The 21783-nt window shown below is 41.9% G+C and overlaps 1 protein-coding gene across 15 annotated transcripts in view; it reads left to right on the top strand.

Annotated features, from left to right (window-relative positions):
• Nucleotides 1-21783, top strand: part of Gapvd1 (GTPase activating protein and VPS9 domains 1) — a 79108-nt gene that overhangs the window by 40744 nt on the left and 16581 nt on the right. For 6 of the 15 annotated variants that reach the window (XR_003953692.1, XM_017319195.2, XM_030251954.1 and 3 more), the window contains 10 exons: nucleotides 2204-2377; nucleotides 5290-5430; nucleotides 7710-7844; nucleotides 8403-8522; nucleotides 9829-9906; nucleotides 10012-10376; nucleotides 13692-13779; nucleotides 14636-14716; nucleotides 18934-19056; nucleotides 21040-21169. Coding sequence is in view for 11 of the 15 variants with exons in the window: in XM_017319195.2 (XP_017174684.1) it covers nucleotides 2204-2377; nucleotides 5290-5430; nucleotides 7710-7844; nucleotides 8403-8522; nucleotides 9829-9906; nucleotides 10012-10376; nucleotides 13692-13779; nucleotides 14636-14716; nucleotides 18934-19056; nucleotides 21040-21169 (1435 nt within the window). In the remaining 4 variants the exon portion in view is untranslated. Of the gene's footprint in view, nucleotides 1-247; nucleotides 2378-5289; nucleotides 5431-7709; nucleotides 7845-8402; nucleotides 8523-9828; nucleotides 9907-10011; nucleotides 10377-13691; nucleotides 13780-14635; nucleotides 14717-18933; nucleotides 19057-21039; nucleotides 21170-21783 lie in introns of those variants that run through there. The other 9 variants (XR_003953693.1, XM_011239150.3, XM_030251956.1 and 6 more) reach the window with 6 other exon arrangements.

Here is a 21783-nt window from a genome sequence, read left to right as displayed (position 1 = left end):
AAACTCTTAACAAACAGAAGCTTGTTGTTAGGGAGCACATTCACAGCTAAGTGTGATTCTTACACTTTAGTGTACGTGAAAATTACCTAGGGAGCTCTAAGAAAATGTATTTTCCAAGCTGTCCTAGAAATATACTACTGAAAAGGAAAAGAGTGTTACTACTGGAATGTATGGTTTGTATAAATTATTGCCATATTGGCTCCATTTTCAACTTATCGATTAATATTAAATTTATTGCACATAACAGAGAAACCTGAAATTAGTATACAGTCAAGATGAAAAGAATCACATCTTTGACAGGTGTTCTGGGTGATTCCGGTGTAGGAGTGGACAGCCTTCACATGTGAAATACTAAGTTAAGTAAATCAAAGGCTGGAAGTTGGCTCAGTCATTTGTGACAAAACTTTTCCTGCAGAGACACAATACTTGCCTATTCATTCCACTATGGAGCCCACCATAGACCAAAGTCCACGGTGAACCATGACTTTTTTTTTAAAGATTTATTTATTTATTATATTTAAGTACACTGTAGCTGTCTTCAGACACTCCAGAAGAGGGAGTCAGATCTTGTTACGGATGGTTGTGAGCCATCATGTGGTTGCTGGGATTTGAACTCCAGACCTTCGGAAGAGCAGTCGGGTGTTCTTACCCACTGAGCCATCTCACCAGCCTGAACCATGACTTGTATTGGGGTTACTTATAGGAGCAGAAATGATTCAAAGACCACTGCATAAAGCCTACTCTAGCGTGGTTGACAATTCACAAAGTTGGGAGCCTGGAGCACACTGCACAGCCTGCAGGCTGCTTAACAGGTTGGAGAATGTCCTTTCCAAGTGACTCGGTGTACAACTCTCCCAGGCAGTTCAGCAGGTTTGTGCTGCTGCCAGGCAGCTGGTTTGGTCTCAGATTCTTCTTTGCAGCTTGGCTTTTCTTGGTTCCATTCATCTGAGATGAACTGCACTTTTACTGTTTATACTGGCATGGAGGGAGGGGCCTAGTGAATCTGATCAGTCTCAGGAACTTCCTAAAGCAATTTTCAGTTACCTCCTGCTTAGAGATTTCCTGCAGGATACAATGTTTATAATATTATCAAGATAATGTACTGCTCTTGCACAGTACTCTGGTTCAATCCTAGCACCTTTAGGATGGTTTATATGGGCTCTAGACACCAGGCTTGCATGTGGTACACATACATACATACAGGCAAGGCATTAATATAGATAAAATAATAAAATAAATAAATCTAAAAAGAGGGTGAATTGAAGCCTGGGCATGATGATGCATACCTTTAATCCTAGCACTCAGGAAGCAGGCAAGCTAGCTTGGTTTATGTATAGAGACCCTATCTTTAAAAAAAATTAAAAAAACAAGCAAGCAATCAAATTGAGAGCTAGATGTGGTAACCTATGCCTGTAATCCTATTATTGAGAGGGTGAAGTAAGAGGATCATAAATTTATGCTATTTTGAGGCCTTGTCTTATAAACAAAAACACCTACACCAAAACCCAAGTCAAAGTTTTACAAAATGGAAATTGACAAGAATGACTTATGGGTCTAGGTAGAAGCTCAGTGGGTAAGAGTGCTTGCTATGCAAGCATGAGTGCTTTAGTCTGAGTCTCTAGCATCATGTCAAAGCCAGGCGTAGCCATGCGTGCCTATACCCTCAGCACTGGGCCACAGACAGTGCAGGCCTTGAAGCGTGCTTAGCTGAAGGTGCTGAGCTTTCAGTTCAGTGGAAAGTGGAAAGCAGTGGCAGGGGTACCTCTGGCTGCTGAATCCATGTGCACATCATATACACAGAGCAAGCTGAAGAAAAGTGATCTGGGAAAGAAGGAAAACTCTAGAATTTACACTTGAGCTATTGCCAAGTGAAATAGTTTACATATGGGTTTACCACCTAATTATTAGCACAATGATTGGATCTGGTAAGCTACCCCAAATAGTTATTTTTACATTCCTGTCTGGGTTAGTTTTTCTCATTTAGACTGGGCACATCTGTCTCCTTTCAGCAGTGGTAAGGTGGAGGTTGGGAGTGTGTGGGGGAGTCTCTACTAATCTTAACTGGGTTAATTAGTCAGTGGGGAGCAGGCTGGAACTACGTGCTTATTAATGATAAAATGAATAACCTGACAATTTTTTCAGGTTAACCAAGAAGTTGTAGCTGTGCCACCATTTGTAAAGTGACTAAATTTGTTTTTGATAGCTACAACACAAGATAATCTTGATGATAAACTGAGGAAGTTTGAGATTCGTGACATGATGGGACTAACAGATGACAGGGACATATCCGAGACTGTGAGTGAGACCTGGAGCACTGATGTCCTGGGAAGTGACTTCGACCCGAACGTTGATGAAGATCGTTTGCAAGAGATTGCAGGTAACTGGTGCTCAAGGGCTGTAGGACTGAATAGCTGTTTAGTTGTTACATCTGTTCATTCTTCATGGGAGTGGGTGGCTCTAGCCTGGGAAGCTGGTATCCATATGGAACAGGACATTTGAGTACTTACCCTAAATAGTCATGTGTTACCTTCTGTGTTAATCTCCTCCACTTTCCACCTTCTTTAAAAAGGAGAAAAACCAAAGCTAGATGATGGAGATGGCAAAGGCACTAGTTGCTAAGTCTCATGACCTAACTTTGACAGCTAGGATCTACATAGGGAAGGAGAGAACTGCCCTCCATAAGTTGTCATCTGACCACCTGTGTGCCATGGTGTGCACATATACATGCACACACTGTTAAAAACAAAACAAAACCCAAACAGCCAAATAAAAGAAGGCCAAATTAATCTCAGCACTTGGGGGGCAGAGACAGGGACTCTCTGCGAGTTCGAGGACAGCTTGATCTACAGAGTGAGTTCCGGGTCAGCCAGGACTGCACAGAGAAACTCTGTTTCAATAAAACAAACCAAAACAAACAAAACAAAACAAAAAACAAAAAAGAAAAGAAAGAAAGAAAAGACAGATGAAAGTTGGGCAGTGGTGGCGCACACCTTTAATCCCAGCACTTGGGAGGCAGAGGCAGGTGGATTTCTGAGTTCGAGGCCAGCCTGGTCTACAGAGTGAGTTCCAGGACAGCCAGGGCTACACAGAGAAACCCTGTCTTAAACCTCCCCCTCCCCCAAAAAAAAGACAGATAAGTCTTTTGGGTTAATTTCCTGTCAAGTCTCTTTGGAGCATAGCATACGGTCTCCATTTGTAGTGAGCTTATTATCTTCTTGAGGCTAAAATCCCGAAGAAAACATAGCCTACTAGAATACTAAAGATCTTTAAAACGAGAGCTAGAGGTGTAAGGTGTAGCTATTGGTAGAGCACTAGGTGTGCGTGTGCGATGCTCTAAGAATCCCCCTCAAGCACCACAGAACCATAGAAGACGATGGAATGAGTTCATCTCTGCAAGCCTTAACTCAGTCGCAGAGGATAGCCAGGCTTTCCTTTGTAAAATGTCAGTTTATTGTGCTGTGACATTCAGAACCTTTTTAGAATATTGTTTTGTGAGTTCTGAAAGATTTCATACAGCCATATAATTACCATCTCCATTTTCTTTTTATGGAAAATATCAACCAAAGACAACAGGGAACTCATTGTACCTGGCCCTAAGCTTTAGCAACTAGACACACATGGCCAGTTTTGTTTTTCCATTCTTCCACTGTCCCTCTTCATGCCTAGACATGTTCCAGATATTCTTTTTTCTTTTAAAGTTTTATTTGTATTTCATGTGTATGCGTATCTGTATAAATATATGGGTACCACATATGTACCTTGTATCTGCAGAAGTCAAAAGAGAGCATTGGAACCAACCCCTGAAATTATCCTTATAGACACTGAGTCACTGTGAGCACTGTAACTGAGCCTGGGTCCTCTGCAAGCGCAGTAAGCGCTCTTAACTGCTGATTCACTCTGTAGGCCTTTATTTGCAGTTTGTTTAATCTGTAAAAGGTAGTTTTTACTTGTAACTATTCTCAAAATTTTTTCATGACCTGAAATAGTTATTCTTTTATTAGATTGAACCAAGTGTAGTATAGAATTCCCATCTGGAGTATTTTTTCTTCATTTTTATTTTTTATGTGTATGAGTGTTTGCCAACATATGTATCTGTGCACCACTTGTGTGTGGTAGCTTCAAAGGCCAGAATAGAATGTTGGATCCTCTGGCACGGGGGTTAGAGCTACTTGTGAACTGCTATGTAACTGCTGGGAGTTAGACCCAAGTCCCCTGAAAAGGAGGCAGTTTTTAACTGCTGAGCTGTCTCTTTTCATCATTATCTGTTAAACACAGGTATATAATAATATTCCATTCCTTTCACTTGTGTTTCAGTAGTGCATAGAGATTTCTCAATTGGCTTTGTATTACTCTTTCCACGTGCCAAAGCAGTATTGTTCTTGGCCACAAGCAGTATTTGCAGTTGGCTGAGTGCTATGAAGGAGCCATATAGTCTCTTGCAAATGTATTTAATGCTTTGAATTTGTGGCTATTAGGCTGGAAGAAAACATGTTTGGCTAATATAACTTTCTGTGGGTATGTTCTCCGGATTTTTATAGTCCCTGTAGGACTATAAATTTTATAAAGGTAAAAAGATATCAAGGACATAGGTAAGATTTGCTGAGAAACCTTGGTGAAAATAAATTGGCATGAGGACCTGGAGAGATGATTCGGTGGTTAAGAACACTGTCTGCTCTTCCAGAGGTCCTGAGTTTGATTTGTAGCAGCCACATGGTGGCCTACAACCATGCATAACATGATCTGATGCCCTCTTCAGGTGTGCAGATGTACATGTAGATAGAGTACTCATACATAAAGTAAATAAATCTTTTAAAAAAAAACCCCAAATTGACAGGAACCTAAAGATGTGTTTTCCCTGTGGAGAGATAGAGTTAAGCAGGAGGAACTTAATGAAAGGGAGGTTGTGGGGCTGGAGATTTCTTCCCAGATAGGAGTACTACACTTACTGCTCTTGCAGAGGAGAGGATCCAAGTTGAGTTTCTAGGATCTACATGGTGACTCACAGTTGGCTGTAACTCTAGTTCCAGGGTGTTTGATGCCTCTTCTGATCTGCTCCAGCTCCTACATGTGCATGGTGCACATAACTCAGGCACATATATACATATAGACTAAATATTTAAAACAAAATAATGAAAGAAAAGGAGGTTGTGCCAGTGTCCCCAACTGGGAACTTTGTGTTTTTAGTTTCGTGCTTAAATGAAATGATTGCTACCTCAGCCACTTTCCCGTGTTAAGAGTCTCTCTCCCCTCTTTGCTTTCTTTCTAACACTTTGCTCTCACTGGTTACAGGTGCAGCAGCAGAGAACGTGTTAGGTAGTTTGCTGTGCCTTCCAGGTTCAGGGTCAGTTCTCCTTGACCCTTGCACTGGCTCTACCATATCAGAGACCACAAGTGAAGCTTGGAGTGTAGAGGTATTGCCAAGTGACTCAGGTTGGTATGCTGTCATTGTTTACTTTTTCCTTCTGTAGAACTTTAATGTGTAAGGTGTCTTAATTTTTATGTTACGTGTATTTTGCCAAATGATATACATTTATATGTTTTTCTGTTTTGTTTTTTGAGACAGAGTCTGGCCCTGGCTGACTTTGAACTTAAAATCCTCCTTCCTCAATTTCTAAGTACTAGATTCTCAGACATTTACCTCAGCACCTGATGACTCAGTATAGATAAGGCCAATATCAGACAGTCATACTGTTAAAAATTTCAAATAAAAATTAGAACACTTCCTTTTTTTAAATTAATTTATTTTATTTTGTCTTGATATTTTGAGTACACTGTAGCTGTCATCAGACACACCAGAAGAAGGCATCAGATATCATTACAGATGGTTGTGAGCCACCATGTGGTTGCTGGGAATTGAACTCAGGACCTCTGGAAGAGCAGTCAGTGCTCTTAACCGCTGAGCCATCTCTCCAGCCCACTAGAACACTTTCTATCTATCAAGGAAAAAATGTACTGTTGGTCAGTACTGATTAACATAGCAAGTGCTGTCTGGGTGATGGGGGTGCAGGCCTTTAGTCCCAGCACTCTGGAGGAAAAGGCAGGCAGATTTCTGAGTTCGAGGCCAGTCTGGTCTACAGAGTTCCTGGACAGCCAGTGCTACACAGAGAACCCTGTTTCAAAAAGGGATGGAGGGAGGGAGGAAGGAAGGAAGGAAATAAATAATGATAACAACAACATAGCAAGTGTTTCTGAGTCTGTGAAGTAATTGTTTGAAAGTGAGTTTTGTGTGTATGATAGGTCAGTATCTTTCACCATATCATCCCAGGATGAGAGTAGCAGCCCAGCTCAGACTACACATTTGAATTTCTAGTCAACATTCTTTCATTTATCCCTGGATGGCCAGGCCAGTGAGATAGCTTAGTGAATAAAGGTGCTTACAGCCAGGCCTGATGACTTGAGTTCAACCTTCAGGAGAGAACTACACACATATGGCCGTAATAAATGTAAATTTTTCCCTGGGAATAACTTCTCCATTTTAAGAGATATCTGAAAGTTTGTTTGATTGCTTATTATAATAATCTTTTTGACATAAAAATTGTTTTTCTTTTAATTGTATGTTCACGTGGGTATGTGCACTCGTAATGCAGGTACCCATGAACTCCCGAAGAGGTTATTGAATCTCCTGGGGCTGGAGTCTGGCATTACAGGCAGTTGTGAGCCACCTAATGTGGGTGCTGGGAACTGAACCCCGTCCTCTGAGGACCAACAGACACTCATTACTGTTGAGCTATCTCTCCTCCACTAATTTGTTATTTTTATTTTCTGTTTTGAGTGTTTGTGTTCATGTATATCATATATGTGCATATCATGTGAGTGCCTGCAGAGGCCAGAAGAGAACATCAGATCCCCTGGGACTGGAGTTACAGTCATTTGTGAGCTGCAATGTGGGTCCTTTGAACTGAACTTGGTCTTCTATAAGAGCACCAAGTACTCTTAACCACTGAGCCATCTCTCCAGTCTCTTAAAAGAGAATTAATTTTATGGCACATACATGTATTATTATATAGTGAGATCCCCATCTCAAAAAGTTAGTAGATGGGGCTGGTGAGATGGCTCAGTGGTTAAGAGCGCCGACTGCTCTTCTGAAGGTCCCGAGTTCAAATCCCAGCAACCACATGGTGGCTCACAACCATCCGTAACGAAATCTGATGCCCTCTTCTGGAGTGTCTTCAGACAGCTACAGTGTACTTATGTATAATAATAAATAAATCTTAAAAAAAATGTAGGTAAAGTATTAAGTAAAGAAATGATTTTCCTGTCTTCCTTTTTGGAGCTAGTTTGAGACAGGATCTCGTCATGTAGCTCAGGCTATTCATGGAACTGCCAGTGTATTTTAGGCTGGACTCAAACTCACAGAGATCCACCTGCCTCTGCTTATTGAGTGTTGAGATTGCCCTGCTGTCATGCCCATTTTAAGTGCTTTTGAGAACATTGAGATTTAGAGAGTTGATACAGTGTTGTATATTATTCTGTGCTCCTATTGATTAGTTTACGTGTTAACCAAGAAATCGCTTTTTTTTTTCTTTAAAGTATTCTAGAAATAGTTGACATCTGTACATAACAAACTAGTGTGTATATCAGGAGGAAATCATAACCTTATCTTCTTTAAACTATGATCTAACTAGCTTTGCTAAGTAGCTTAGGCTTATAAATCTCTTTATTCCCCAATCGCTTGTATGTCTAAGTCACAAAAGCTGTTTTCTGTTCAGAGGCTCCAGACTTAAAGCAGGAAGAGCGCCTCCAAGAGCTGGAGAGCTGTTCTGGACTGGGCAGCACATCTGATGATACGGATGTCAGGGAGGTCAGTTCCCGCCCCAGCACACCAGGCCTCAGTGTTGTGTCCGGTATGTCTGTCTTGTTTTAAGGGCTAGGAATTTGAAGGCATCCCCTTCTTTCTGTTTATAAAGTGTTACCAAAGAGATAACTGGGTTTTGTTGGCTGTTTTATGGTATGGTACTATCTGTTGAACCCAGAACTTGGGACATGTTAGTCATGTGTTCATCACTGAGCTGTATCTCCACCCCCAAGAGATATGTTATTTAAGTTCTCAGTAGTCCCCAGGGAAAAAAATTAATTTTATGCCTTCATAATCTTTGAGAACTTAATATGTGGCTTTTACAGCCTGTTAAAATAATGGACGTGCTGCTCCTCTTTCAGCTCTTGATATTTTTGATAGCTTTTGCTACGATATTTAGGTATAGCGTGTAATTCTGATGATATTGTATAAAGCAAGATAAGTGTGTTTGAATAACAGTGGTAACTTGCCAGCACTCAGCAACTCACATGTGTAGGTGGATAGTTTGAAAAGGAATTTCTCCAAACTTCATAAAATTTTGTGTAACTACTTTGGTCTTCTTGCAGCTTATTTATTTACTTATGTATTTTTGCTGTATTTTTTAAAGGTATAAGTGCTACATCGGAGGATATTCCCAATAAGATCGAAGACCTGAGATCTGAGTGCAGCTCTGATTTTGGGGGCAAAGATTCTGTAACTAGTCCAGATATGGATGACATAGCCCATGGTAAGTTGTAGGAGTGAGAATGGCTTTTTAAGGTAATTATAGAATGTCAGAACTCAGATAGAGGCCAGGGAATATCTATGAGTTTGAGACTTGCCTGGTCTACATAGTGAGTTCTAGGTCAGCCAAGTCTACATAGTGAGTCCTGATCCAAAAAACCAAAAACGAAAGAAAAAGGAGAAAAAAAAATCCTAAAACAACCAAAACAAAGCCCTAAAAATCAAAGTGGGGCATAACTTGTCAATGTGTTCTTGGGGACTTAGATGATCATATTCTAAATTTGGATCAGTTAGAACTACTTCTAGAGGGGGCTGGAGAGATGGTTCAGCGGTTAAGAGCACTGACTGTTCTAATGAAGGTCCTGAGTTCAAATCCTAGCAACCACATGGTGGTTTACAACCATCTGAAATGACATCTGATGCCCTCTACTGGTGTGTCTGAGGATAGCTACAGTGTACTTACATATAAATAATAATAAATCTTTAAAAAAAAAAAAAAGGCCAGGCAGTGGTGCTGCAAGCCTTTAATCCCAGCACTTGGGAGGCAGAGGCAGAGGCAGAGGCAGGCGGATTTCTGAGTTCAAGGCCAGCCTGGTCTACAGAGTGAGTTCCAGGACAGCCAAGATCTACACAGAGAAACCCTGTCTCAAAAAAAAGGCGGGGAAAAAAAAGAACTACTTCTAGAAATCTGTTATAAGGAAATCCGTGAGTGGAGAAAGTTTTAGTCTCTGTATACTTACCTATTTTAATATTTCTAGTTGTGTTAAGACATGCTTAGTTAGGGTTATCTTTTGGGGAGGGGGAGTTCTGTAGTCTAAAATAGTACATTTAGAAATTAGAGTCAATTTCATGGCATTATATATTCATTTCACTCATAGATTTTTTTTTTAAATCAAGACATTTGCTGAAAGCAATATTAGACTTTCAAATTCTATAGTTCTCCACCTCTTCTTTAGATAGTATTTCTTGTTTTTATGCTGGGAGAAGTAAGTCTTAGAAAAGCTGAGCTCACTTTAAATATGTGTGAGTTCTCATGGAGGCTGTCTTCACACTAACCATAATAATATTTGTCCATTAGGTAATAAGCAGGTAGATGCTGCTCCCTCTAAGTGGAGTGAAAAATCCCTACATGCAGATTAAAATGCAGGGCAATCAGAATTTGATACTTATTGGTGTCATTTATTGCTGGTATGCTTCTCAAGTTCTAATTGATTAAGAGATAAAAGCTGTGGGCGAGTCTCAGCTCCTTCTTCACTATGTGGAACGCTGTCTGCATGTGGCTGATCTCATGGTGTGCCTTCTTGTTGTAGGCGCTCATCAGCTGACCTCTCCTCCCTCTCAGTCAGAGTCTCTGCTTGCCATGTTTGATCCACTGTCCTCACATGAAGGTAAGCTGGTGGTATAAACTTTTGGACTCTGTCATAAACAGAAGCAAGAGATGTAGACCTTTGTTGATTAGTTCTTCCCAGCAAAGCTTCTTTTCTGTGTTACAGGGGCCTCTGCTGTGGTAAGGCCAAAGGTTCACTATGCCCGACCCTCGCATCCACCTCCGGATCCTCCAATCCTGGAAGGTGCAGTGGGAGGAAATGAGGCCAGGTTGCCAAACTTTGGCTCTCACGTTTTAACTGCAGCTGAAATGGAGGCGTTCAAGCAGAGACACTCATACCCTGAGAGATTGGTTCGCAGCAGAAGCTCTGATATAGTGTCTTCTGTGCGGCGGCCCATGAGTGACCCCAGCTGGAACCGACGTCCAGGGAATGAAGAACTTCCTCCAGCTGCAGCCACTGGTGCTACTTCTTTGGTGGCTGCACCTCACTCGTCATCTTCGTCCCCGAGTAAGGACTCTTCTAGAGGAGAGGTATGGGACACAGCCATGTAGAATTTGCATGTTATGGTCGGGTCAGTGTTCCTATGATGTCTGAAATGAAAATGGACTCTGAATTCAAGATTAAGGGTGACTCTGGTTGTGATTAAAGATGATCTGTCAAGCCGGGAGATATGGTGCACACTTTTGATCCCAGCACTCGGGAGGCAGAGAAAAGTGATTTGTCTGTGAATTCGAGACTAGCCTTGTCTATAGAGCAAGTTCCAGGACAGCCAGGGCTATACAGAGAAACCATGTCTTAAAAAAAGAAAATAAACAAAACAGAAAAATCTGTTTAATAATCCATAATGCTGTTAGAACTTGGTTTTGTAAGAATCTTGCCTTTGACAGCACTTAGATCTTTTCTCTGTGCAGTTCTGTGTCTAATCACACTTAGAACACTTTTGAGGTGGTTCAATGAGGTGTCTCACTGGTGATTTGAAAGTCATACAGTTGGGAAGACAAACACTTCTTCCTCATTTGAAAGTAAGTTTCCAACCTAGTTCTTGTCTCCCTTTTGTGAGTTAGTAAGTTTCCTGCAAATGCCGCATTATTCTGTGTGCAGCCCCATTCATCAGCACTTTGGCGTACTCCATCATGTCTCCCCAGTCGCCAGCATTACGTTCTTCTCAGTTAGCTTTTGCTGTTGTCCTTGGTTTTGGAGACAAGATCTCTTTATGTAGCCTAAGCTGACTGGGAGCTCATTATGTAGACAAGGCTGGTCTTGAACTTGTGATAATCCATGTGTCTGCCTTCTGAGTGCTGATTTCACACTGAAGAGCCCTTCTGCCTAGTCCATGGTTTATAGCAGGATACAGCAGTACACGTGCTGCCTGTCGGCCTTGTTGCTCCATCGCTCTGCTGCTCGTTCAGTTTTGCCTTGGCCAATTTTCTTGAGATCACTTATATTTTTGTTTAGTTTTTGTTTTGGTTTTTGAGACAGGGTTTCTCTGTGTAGCCTTGGCTGTCCTGGAATTCACTCTGTAGACTAGGCTGGCCTTGAACTCAGAGACCTGCCTGCCTCTGCCTCCCAAGTGCTGAGATTAAAGGTATGCACCACTGCCTCTGCCTTACTTGGCTATTTTTTATTTTTTTATTCTTCTCTCATACATTACATTCTGAGTATAGTTTCCCATTCCTCCTCCCCTGAGATTATTTTTATTTTCTGTGTATAATGTATTTACACGTTTGCCCAAATGTTTGTCTGTGTACCATGTACAAATAGCACCCGCAGAAGCCAGAAAAGGACATTGGGTCTCCTGGGACGAAGTTGGTGAGCCACCATGTGGGTTCTAGGAATCAGACCTGTGTCCTTTGGATGAGCAGCCATGCTGAGCTGCTTTAATATCTCTGTCTCGGGCTGGAGGTAGCTGTTTCTCAGAGGGTCTCAAGGCCCTTCCATCAAAACTTAATTTTCAGAAACTGAGATGAGTCAGAACTCATTGCTGCTCTCAGAGCCTCTCAGTGAACAGAGAGAGAGAGAGAGAGAGAGAGAGAGAGAGAGAGAGAGAGAGAGAGAGAGAGAGAGATGTGTGTGTGTGTGTGTGTGTGTGTGTGTAGGTGTGTGTACACAGTTACCCTGTATTCATTTCTGTCTTCCTTGGCATAGAGAGACCAATGAGTGGACACTGGGGATTTAGTTTCAGTTTAGAAATAACATTTTATTTTGTTTCCCCCACTTTCTTGTGCTTTAACTCCTCGATGGTGAAAGCCTGCTTTCGTTGTTCTTCATGTGTATTCCTAAGGAGTTCGCCTGTAAACTTTGTGTCCTCATAAGCTTTCCTGCCACATAAGTCCTAATCTATCTGCTCAGAGAAATTACCTATTAATAATTATTAGTAGTAATTTCCTCTTTTCCATTCACATGAAACATTTTAAGAAACATTTCCTCTTTTTTTTTTTTTCCCCCCTGAAACAGGGTTTCTCTGTGTAGCCCTGGCTGTCCTGGAACTCACTCTGTAGACCAGGCTAGCCTCAAACTCAGAAATCCGCCTGCCTCTGTTTCCCAAGTGCTGGGATTAAAGGTGTGGGCCACCACTGCCCAGTGAAACATTTCCTTTTAAGTAGAAATAGATACAGTTAATTACAAAGAAGAAAGCACTCTGAGAATAAGAGTCGATTGGTGGGCAAAGAGAAAAGGCTCCTGCTCTAACAGCCAAGAATGTATAGTCTCAGTTGTATAAATGGAAAAAAAAGGAAATTCTGAGATTTTCTGAGGTCACAGTATAGGCTAGTCATGATTATCAGTTCTGCCCTTCCATGTGAACAGAGTTAATGGTAATTGTATAATTGGTGAGCAGAGAGAGAGAGAGTAGGCAAGTCTAGGCTTGATGGTTAGCTATGTCACATGTAAGCTATGTACCTTGGGGAAGGTCACCTCATTTAGCTTCATGTTCTTCATTTATGTAAAGGACTTATGACCAGGCATGGTAACGCTCGCCTTTAATCTCAGCACTTAGGAGGCAGAGGCAGGTAGATCTCTGTGAGTTTGAAGCCAGCCTGGTCTATAGAGTGAGTTCTAGGACAGCCAGGGCCACACACAGAAATCCTGTTTTCATTTTTAAGAAAGGACTTATTAGCTGAGCATGGTAGCTTGTGCCTATAACTCCAGTAGTTGAGAGGCTCAGATAGTTGGTGAGAAAGAGGTTAGTCTGGTCTAAATAGTGCATTTGAGGCCAGTCTGAGCTACCGATTGAGACCCTGTCTCAAAACAAAAACCTAACAACCCTTAATAACAGGAGCCATTTTATCAGGTAGCTGAGAGGATTATTCTCAGACTCAGTTCTGACACACCAAATTACTATTACTGCAGCACACTGTCTTCACCCCTATTAAAATTCACTGCACTGCATTTACTTAGGGTTTTCAATTTTTTTTTCTTTTGCTTTTGTGCTGAGGATTGAACCCAGAGCCTGTACCTGCTAAGCACTTGCTCTCCCAGTGAGATCTACTCCAGTCCCTTCCTTCACAGTGTTCTGTGATGCCCTCCATGCACTCTGTTAGGCCTTTGGTTTGCTAGCACTATAGAGAGGAGAGAGTATCTACCCTCAAATGACCCAGGCTGTCCTGAAGGGTATTTCCCTATTCCAGAGGGTGCCTGGAAGGCAATAGCAGTAGCTTCTTGGGCTGTGGCTCAGTGGTAGGGTGCCCTGGGCTCCATCCCCAGCATTCTCCTTTTCCCTGCTAGCACCCAGAAGATCAGTGTTGTTTTATCACAAATAGGACTGACTTATAGACTTACTAAAATCCTTTTCATAGCAATTTATCCTGGTGCTCAACTCCAAATAACACATCCAACTCTCTCTCCAGACTGAGGAACGCAAGGACAGTGACGATGAGAGGTCAGACAGGAGCAGGCCTTGGTGGAGGAAGCGCTTTGTTTCAGCTATGCCTAAAGGTAATTTCACAAAACTTCAGAGTGCTGTCTGTAAGAACAAAGCCTCCAGTCTCTTTGGAGAGTAGTGTGGCCACGGCTCTGTGATGCTGCGGGGCTGTCTCTAGCTGTGTGGAAGTGTAGAACTGCTGTCATTGAGATGAATGCTCTGGCAGAGCTTTAAAAGGCCCTGTTCTTTGTGGGAAGTGGCTGTGGTGTCCTAGATGGAGATCATGCCGGTCACTGTCATTAAACGTGGAGGACTCTCAGCATGCTGCTCTTAACTTAATGTTGAATTGCCATTTTGACATTCCTGGAGCAAATCTAAGCTTTTCATGTCTATGTGCATTGAAAGCGTGAGTGCCCTACAGATGTAGATAGTGTCAATTGTGGAAAGGAGATGTATACATTTATTTTTCTTGAATGCCTTACATCCTTTGAGTTGACAAAATTTCTCTTCCTGGAAAAAGATATTGTCCAAAAGTTGGGGTCCTCTTTCATAGGCCTTTCCTCAGGCTGTGGCGCTTAGGAGCTGAGGAGACCTGCATCTACCCGTGCTCTGGCCCACTTAATGGAGAGGAGTGCAGGACGCAGGAACTCTGTTCTTTTGGCAAAGCTAAGAGGCATTGGTTTTGACTTACTTTCAGTGGATCCTCATTAATTAAATCATTCTTTCTATGTCAAATGACTCCACCGTAGATTCTGAAAGCTTCTTTAAGAACCTTTGATGCTATTTTAAGAATGATTATCAGTTGACGCTTGGGATTTCTTAGCTTTTAAAGTTTCAACCTCCTTGCACTTAGAAATGTTGGCACGCCAGCTAACTTCCGAGGAGTGTAGTATGTTATATGTCACAGTACTGACTTTATTTAATTTCCAGCTCCTATACCATTTAGAAAGAAAGAAAAACAAGAAAAAGACAAAGATGATCTGGGTCCTGACAGATTCTCAACACTCACAGGTTTGTAGACCCATGGGCTTCCTGGCTCCTTCATTCCCAGAGCACATATTTCATAACACTTTTTCTTGGGTGCCATAAGCGTTGCCTTTTTAGAAGAGTATGTTTGTGTGTGTATGGTTGGGAGTATGTTCTTCATGGCTCTGTGGTTTCCCCCTAGAGGCCACAGTGGGTCTCGGTGTGTTCTTCCTACAGCCCACTACCACCATCACCATCCTCATTACCATAACCTGTTTCTGACAAAGCCTGCCTGACAGCTCAGCACCCAGGGACCATGCCACCTGACTGCTGGAGTGTGTGGGGCCGCCTCCAGTTCTCTGCGTGCCCTGTCTCTGGATCACTGGTTGGACAGTTTTCTCAAACACTGATCGTAGGACACTAAATTTATTTTCATCTGTAGTTTGCTCTAGCTTATTCAGGATCACAATGAAATGCTATTTTATCTAATCATTTTATTTTTTTAATGACTAAAGTATTTGTTCAACAGTATTACAAATGCCAACCATTGTGGTAAAAGTTAAAGACTTTTTTTTACAGCTTGAACCATTATAGTTGCTGTCTGATCCATGGCAGAGCTTTAGGGGTCTTCCTTATTCAACACCTGCATTTCTGCAGCTTCTTGGGTACCTTAAAAGCATCCGTGAGCTAGCATGAATGATCATAGTTGAATCTGATAGCGTGCATTGATTCTTAGATGCTGTAGATCATCTAGAGGGGAGTTCACCTCTCAGTTCTTTTTTTCCTTATCTTAATTTTAAAGTGTGTTATCTTCCCATCCTACTAAGTTACAATCAGCTATGGTCTCAAAAGTGACCAGTACAGTACCAATTCTGATGCGTGTTCTAATGTCTATTTGTGCGTGTTAGGTGTTCCTCCATATTTCAGCTTCTATAGCTCTTCCTTATTAGATACAGTAACTTTCACAGTAATAAAGGGTATGAACAGAAAGAGACAGGTTGAACAGGCCACAGTTCCCTGCTGAGAGCAGCCCAGCCTGTCCTATTCAGTTAGCAAATATCTGTTGACCATCTCATGCCAGACATCATCATAGATACTGTGGATATTAAATTAGATTACATATGACCTGGGTTTGTTGGGACCTTGCAGTGTTTTGGGAAGAGTTGGAAAGATACTGTCTTTTGGGCAATGTCTTTGTGTATTTTCCTGTGTTCTTCATTCCTGCTGTTAGAAGTATATACATGTCACAGAGGATGCAGCCACCTTCTTTCAATCCCAGCACTCAGGAGGCAGAGGCAGGAGTTCAAGGCCAGCTTGGTCTACATAGTGAGTTCCAGGCCAGCCTTGGTGAGACCCCGTCTTAAAAAAGAACAGAGGAGAGTACTGTAGTCTCTATAAGTAGAATTACACTGGGTGGAGTAGCTTTGTATGTAAATTGTTTAATGACTTTGAAGAAATTGTAAGTAGTTTTGGTCAATTTTGTTTGTTTGTTTGTTTGTTTGTTTTTTTCTCATGCTGAGATTGGAAGCTAAATAAAGTTCCTGTCTATCTGTTCCCCACCCCATAAAATAGTTCATTTTCTTTGGGTTTGATTGAAGAAGCTTAGCTTTCTTATTGGAGAAATTATGCCCAATCCTAACTAATGATCACTTGTAAGTTACCATAAAATCAGTTTGAAATGTTTTTATATATATTCCTAATTAGCCTGGCCATAATCTTGCCACTCTAGCCACTGGTTTGGTTTTTGTTTTTCTTTTTTTTACAATCTCTCCTAATCTTTCTCAGAGTTTGTATAATGGTGGCTTTTCTGTCACTGAATCGGAGATATATATATATATATATATATATTATATATAAATACAAACATTATATATATATATAAAATGTTTGTATTTACCGTTACCACACTTCATACACTTTCCAGTTTCTACTGGATACAGTTAGCTTTTGAATAATTTTCATTGGCTGTAAAGTAATCTGATTCTACTACATTGCAGCATAACTCTTCTTTTCCTATTGAAATATTTAAGTTATTTCCTGTTGTTTTTTTCTGAAAGTACCTTTGTGCCCATAGGTGGTGGTGGTGGTTGTTGTTGCTGCTGCTGCTGTTGCTGTTGTTGTGTTAACAGTGCTGGGGATTGAGCCCAGGCTTATACAGGCCAGTCAGGCACTCTCCACTAACTGTAACCCCAGCTCTGCACCACAGCTTTTACTTTCATTATTTTTCTAGGATAACGTTTTTTTGAGAAGTATTTTATTAAAGTAAAAGGTAATAAGCAACTTTGTAGTTTAATTGACTGAGGTTAGCCAGTTTACATTTGTCCCTCTCACAGTCCTTGTGGACTCTGAATAGATAACCAGCGGGGCTGGAGAGACGCTCAGCAGTTGCAGCACTTGTTGCCCTTACAGAGAACCTGGGTTCAGTTCTCAGCACCCTCATGTTGGTTCATAGCGACCTGTAACTTCAGGTCCAAAGGCTCTTCTGACCTCCTCAAGCACCAGGAACACACTCGGTACATTTGCATCCATGAAACACTCAAAATATACTAAACAAACAAACAAACAAGAATATTTTAAAAGCTACAATCCAAAATATTACACCTTAAAAGGATTCTGCAGTGGTTGCATTTATATTTTTGAAAAAGCCCACCATTGATTATGAATCTCTTTTCATGACTATACTGTTCTAGTAGACATTTAAATGTATTTGGAAGTCAGATGTGCTCACACCTATAATCCCAACTCACAAGTCTGAGGCAAGAGGTTTGCTACAAGTTCAAGGCCAGTGTAGGCCACAGAGAGACCTGTCCCAAAAAAGAAAAATATGCAAAACACAACTTTGTGACTCCTCTATATAACTTGAGGTATTTTATAGAACCATGAACAGCAGTACTTGTTTTGTGGAGAGGACAGGCCTGTGAGTGTGCTGCCCAGTCCCTGTGCCCTTTGCCTGCTCTGCTGGGGTGTGCTGAGGCCAGTGCTTCTTTGTGCAGTGGTTTGCTGATAAGTGTCCACATAAGATGCCTACAACAAGTTCACTGACAAGTGGTACAAATGCAGTGCTATCAGCTGCTGTTGTCATACACACTCACACACACCCACACACATACATACAGAGAGGTTTTGATGCTATTTTAGAAATGTTTACAAATAGAATTCTACCAGAAGATACACTGCTGGGTTACCAATTGGCCTAGTACAATCTCAGGAGTTTGAGTTTCCATATGGAACCTTATTTTGTATTGAAGATCCATAGCAGTCTATTAATGGCTACTGTTTGAGACTGTAGGCTAATTTGTGTGTATGGTGCTGGGCATCAAACTCAGGGTCTTGTAAATGCTAAACAAGTCTTTACCGCTGAGCTGTATCCCTAGCTTGATGTTTTGAGATAGAGTCTTGCTATTGCTCAGGCTGGCCTTGAATTCATAATTCTCTTATTTCAGCTTCCCAAGTGCTGGAATTATAATCATGTTCCACAATAGCAAGCTAGCTTAACAGTTTTGATAACTGATTTGGTCCTGTCAGTGAAACCATCTGCTCTGTGCATCCTAGACCCCTAGAATGCCAGGGACCATTGTATGAATAAAAATACTGTGTCCTGGCACCGCACTGTCACGGAGAGAAGTGGTGTGATAGAGCAGGACGTTCTGCAGCCTTCAAATGTGATGGAAAGAAGGATTTGCAAAGAAAGGATAGAGAAAGCCATTTATCAAAACTAAAAAAGGGTTTTGGTGTAATTTGAATAATTATTTTTCTCCTTAAGCATGGAGGTGTCTGATTAAGTTGTGTGTATTAAAAAAAAATCAGCAGGCTTAGATAGGAGACCCACAAACTGAAAGCTAAGCCTTGGCTACTTAATGAATTAAAGGTCAGCCTAGGTTATATAGCAAAACTCTTCTATTTGTCCCCCACTCCTACAAAAGAAACCATTGGTAGAAGTTGTGTTACCATGAATTGATAGTTACTGTGTCTTAAGCAAGTACTTTAGAATTCTTTCTGCACTGAACTTTGACACAGTCATGCAGAATTCCAATAGTGTTGAGGTGGAGTGCCTCTCTCTGGCTTCCTGCTTTGGGAAGCTCTTAGACCTAGCAGTGGGGTTCAGTAGGCAGCTGCATGGTGCCTCATAACACTGAGATATGCGCCCTTCTTTAGTCTGACCTCCTAACCTGCCTTTGGGATGCTGCTGCTGCTGGTGTTATACTAACAGCAGAGTAGGGATAAACCCAAGGAACTAATTGTCTTTCTCTTTTCCCCTGCAGATGAGCCCAGCCCTAGGCTCAGTGCTCAAGCTCAGGTTGCTGAAGATATTCTGGACAAGTACCGGAATGCCATTAAACGGACCAGCCCCAGTGAAGGAGCAATGGCAAATGATGAGAGTGCAGGTGATAATCACAATAGATCTGAACCATGATAGTTTATCTTAGAGATGAGGTAACTCAAACTCACATAGCCTTTAGAATAGGCTGTCCAGAGGAGCCACAGTATTTGAAAATGATAGCTTTTGTAAGCATGTCAGGTTAGTGTATCCCTCTCTACAGCTTCCCACTAAGTGTGGGCACCCGAGATGTTCAGATGGTTTAGGGTCACCTAATGAGGCTGGGGTGACAGCCCAGAGCACCTTGGTTTATGTTTTAGTGAGAGGGAACCCTCCCCCCAGCCCCCTACCCACCCACCCCACCCCATCCCCCCTTTTCTTCCCCCCCTGTTTAGAAAAGTGAGATTTGATGTAGTTATGGACTTTTAGCATAGCTGTGGCGGCCAACTCAGGCTAAGGTACTGTACCTTGTTGCTTGTTATGTCTTTTCTACAGCGCTTACGCTCTCTCTCTCTCTCTCTCTCTCTCTCTCTCTCTCTCTCTCTCTCTCTCTCTCTCTCTCGGGATACTGACTATCTGTCATAAAAATACAGAGTCCTCAAGATATATTAAGGAAAAGCAAAAGCATGTAAAAGCATGAGCAGTTTGTTCAATCTGTCCCTTCCTGTGCACTGAGCAGGAACTTGAGCTGCTCTGAGGAGGGCGTGCGCCTGAGGCTGAAGAGGGACTGAGGGCACCGATGCTTCCCTTTCTTAGGGCTAAGGTGCAGACAACTCTACTCTGGAGGGCAGGCTTTCCCTGAAATCAGAATCCTCCTGCCTGTCTCCCAAGTGCCAACTCTCAGTGCAGTGAAGGGTATTAAACTCTATATTTAGACTTGCCAGTTACCAATATTTTGTCATAATTTCCTATACGAACAGTATTTATGAACATTTTATTCCTTTTGACTTAAAGGCGTTATTTTTCTTTTTCTTTCTTTTCTTCTCTTCTCTTCTCTTCTCTTCTCTTCTCTCTCTCTCTCTCTCTCTCTCTCTCTCTCTCTCTTTCTTTCTTTCTTCCTTTCTTTCTTTGAGACAGAGTCTCATATAACCCAGGCTTGTATCAAACTAACCTTAACAGTTATTTACTTTTTTTGTTGTTGTTGTTTTTTAAGATTAATTTTACTTTATGTGTATGTGTCTTTTGTCTACATGTGAAGTCTGTTCAGGACATGTGTGCGGTAACCATGAAGGTCAGAAAAGGATGTTAGATCTCTGGAACTGAAGTTACATACAGTTGCTAGGCACCATATGTGTACTCTGAACCCATCCTGGGTCCTCTGGAAGAGAAGCCAATGCTCTTAACATCTGGGCCATGCCTCCATCCCCAGCCTTGAACTCTTGTCTTCACTTTCACTACCTGCCTTCACTTCAACTGTTAGGGACACATCACCACACCTATTTGATTTGGTGCTGGGAATAGAATCCAAGGATTCTCTCATGCTAGGCAAGCCCTGACTTTTTCTCATGCTACTGACTGAGGCTCAGGCCCCTTGACTTTATATATGTATATATTAACTGGCTAATTAAAAACATAACAGATGTGGGAACCACAGACCTGGCCTCGATGTGTTTTGAACTAGGCCCTGGCTGTGTCTTAGGTGGGGAGGGCTTTGTTGAGGAGACTCAGGAGACATGAATGAGTGTCTATCCCAGCACTTGGCAGGAGTCCATGTCTCTAAAGTGAAGCTATTGTTAAAATGCTTTTTGAGGCTCTCAGTTCTGTGGTTCAGTGATTCTGAACTTTATTAAGTAAATATGAACTTTATTAAGTTATTCCAAATTGGATACTGTGGCAAGAAGTACAGTTTTTTCTGCTCTAGTATCTGATATCTTGATATATGGCCCTGGCCATTGATAATCTCGTTATATGTCTGAGATTTGTTTTCTTTTTCCAAGAACTGTTATTACAAGACAAACTGACTTTTGATTAAATTTCTCTGATGCCTGCTAGTACCCGAAATTTCCACATTAACTAGGCTGTCCTCTTCTTGGGGACTGGTTTTGTTTAGAGGTCATGGGTGATGGTGAAAGTGCCCACGACTCTCCTCGTGAGGAAGCACTGCAGAACATCTCAGCCGACGACCTCCCGGACTCCGCCAGCCAGGCAGCCCACCCTCAGGACTCTGCTTTCTCTTACAGGTTTGCAACGTTGCAGGTTGTACTGTTTAGTTTTGGTTTGATTTGGTTTGGTTTGGGTTTGGTTTTGGTTTTGGTTTTGGAGACAGGGTTTCTCTGTGTAGCCCTGGCTGTCCTAGAACTCACTCTGTAGACCAGGCTGGCCTCGAACTCAGAAATCTGCCTGCCTCTGCCTCCCAAGTGCTGGGATTAAAGGCGTGCGCCACCACGCCCGGCTAAAGTATTTTTTCTTAATTAAGATACAATTACGTTGTTTTTGCCACTCCCTTTCCTCCTTCCAACCTTTCACAGTTGGCTTTGAATGTTCTGATCACTGTTGCAATCATTTGATGTCAACCGCTTGTTAAGTGTAAAGAAGGGCTGGGTGATGGCCCAGTCCTTGAAACGCTTCAATCCTCAGTGCCTGCCCGAAAAAGCCAAGCGTGATGGTGTGCACTTGTAATCCCCACACTGAGAAGGCAGTAGGTCCCTCCCTTAGTCTAGCTCTAAGCCAGTGAGAGAGCCTATCTCAAAAAACCAAGGTTGATGGCATCTCCTAAGGAATGTCATTGAGGTTGTCCTGAGGTTTCTACACACATGCACACCTGTACACACACACACACACACACACACACACA

Source organism: Mus musculus, chromosome 2, assembly GCF_000001635.26.
Source record: "Mus musculus strain C57BL/6J chromosome 2, GRCm38.p6 C57BL/6J".
Taxonomy (NCBI): Eukaryota; Metazoa; Chordata; class Mammalia; order Rodentia; family Muridae; genus Mus; species Mus musculus.
The sequence above is the reverse complement of the archived record's forward strand: the minus strand, read 5'-3'. Positions and strand labels throughout refer to the sequence as shown.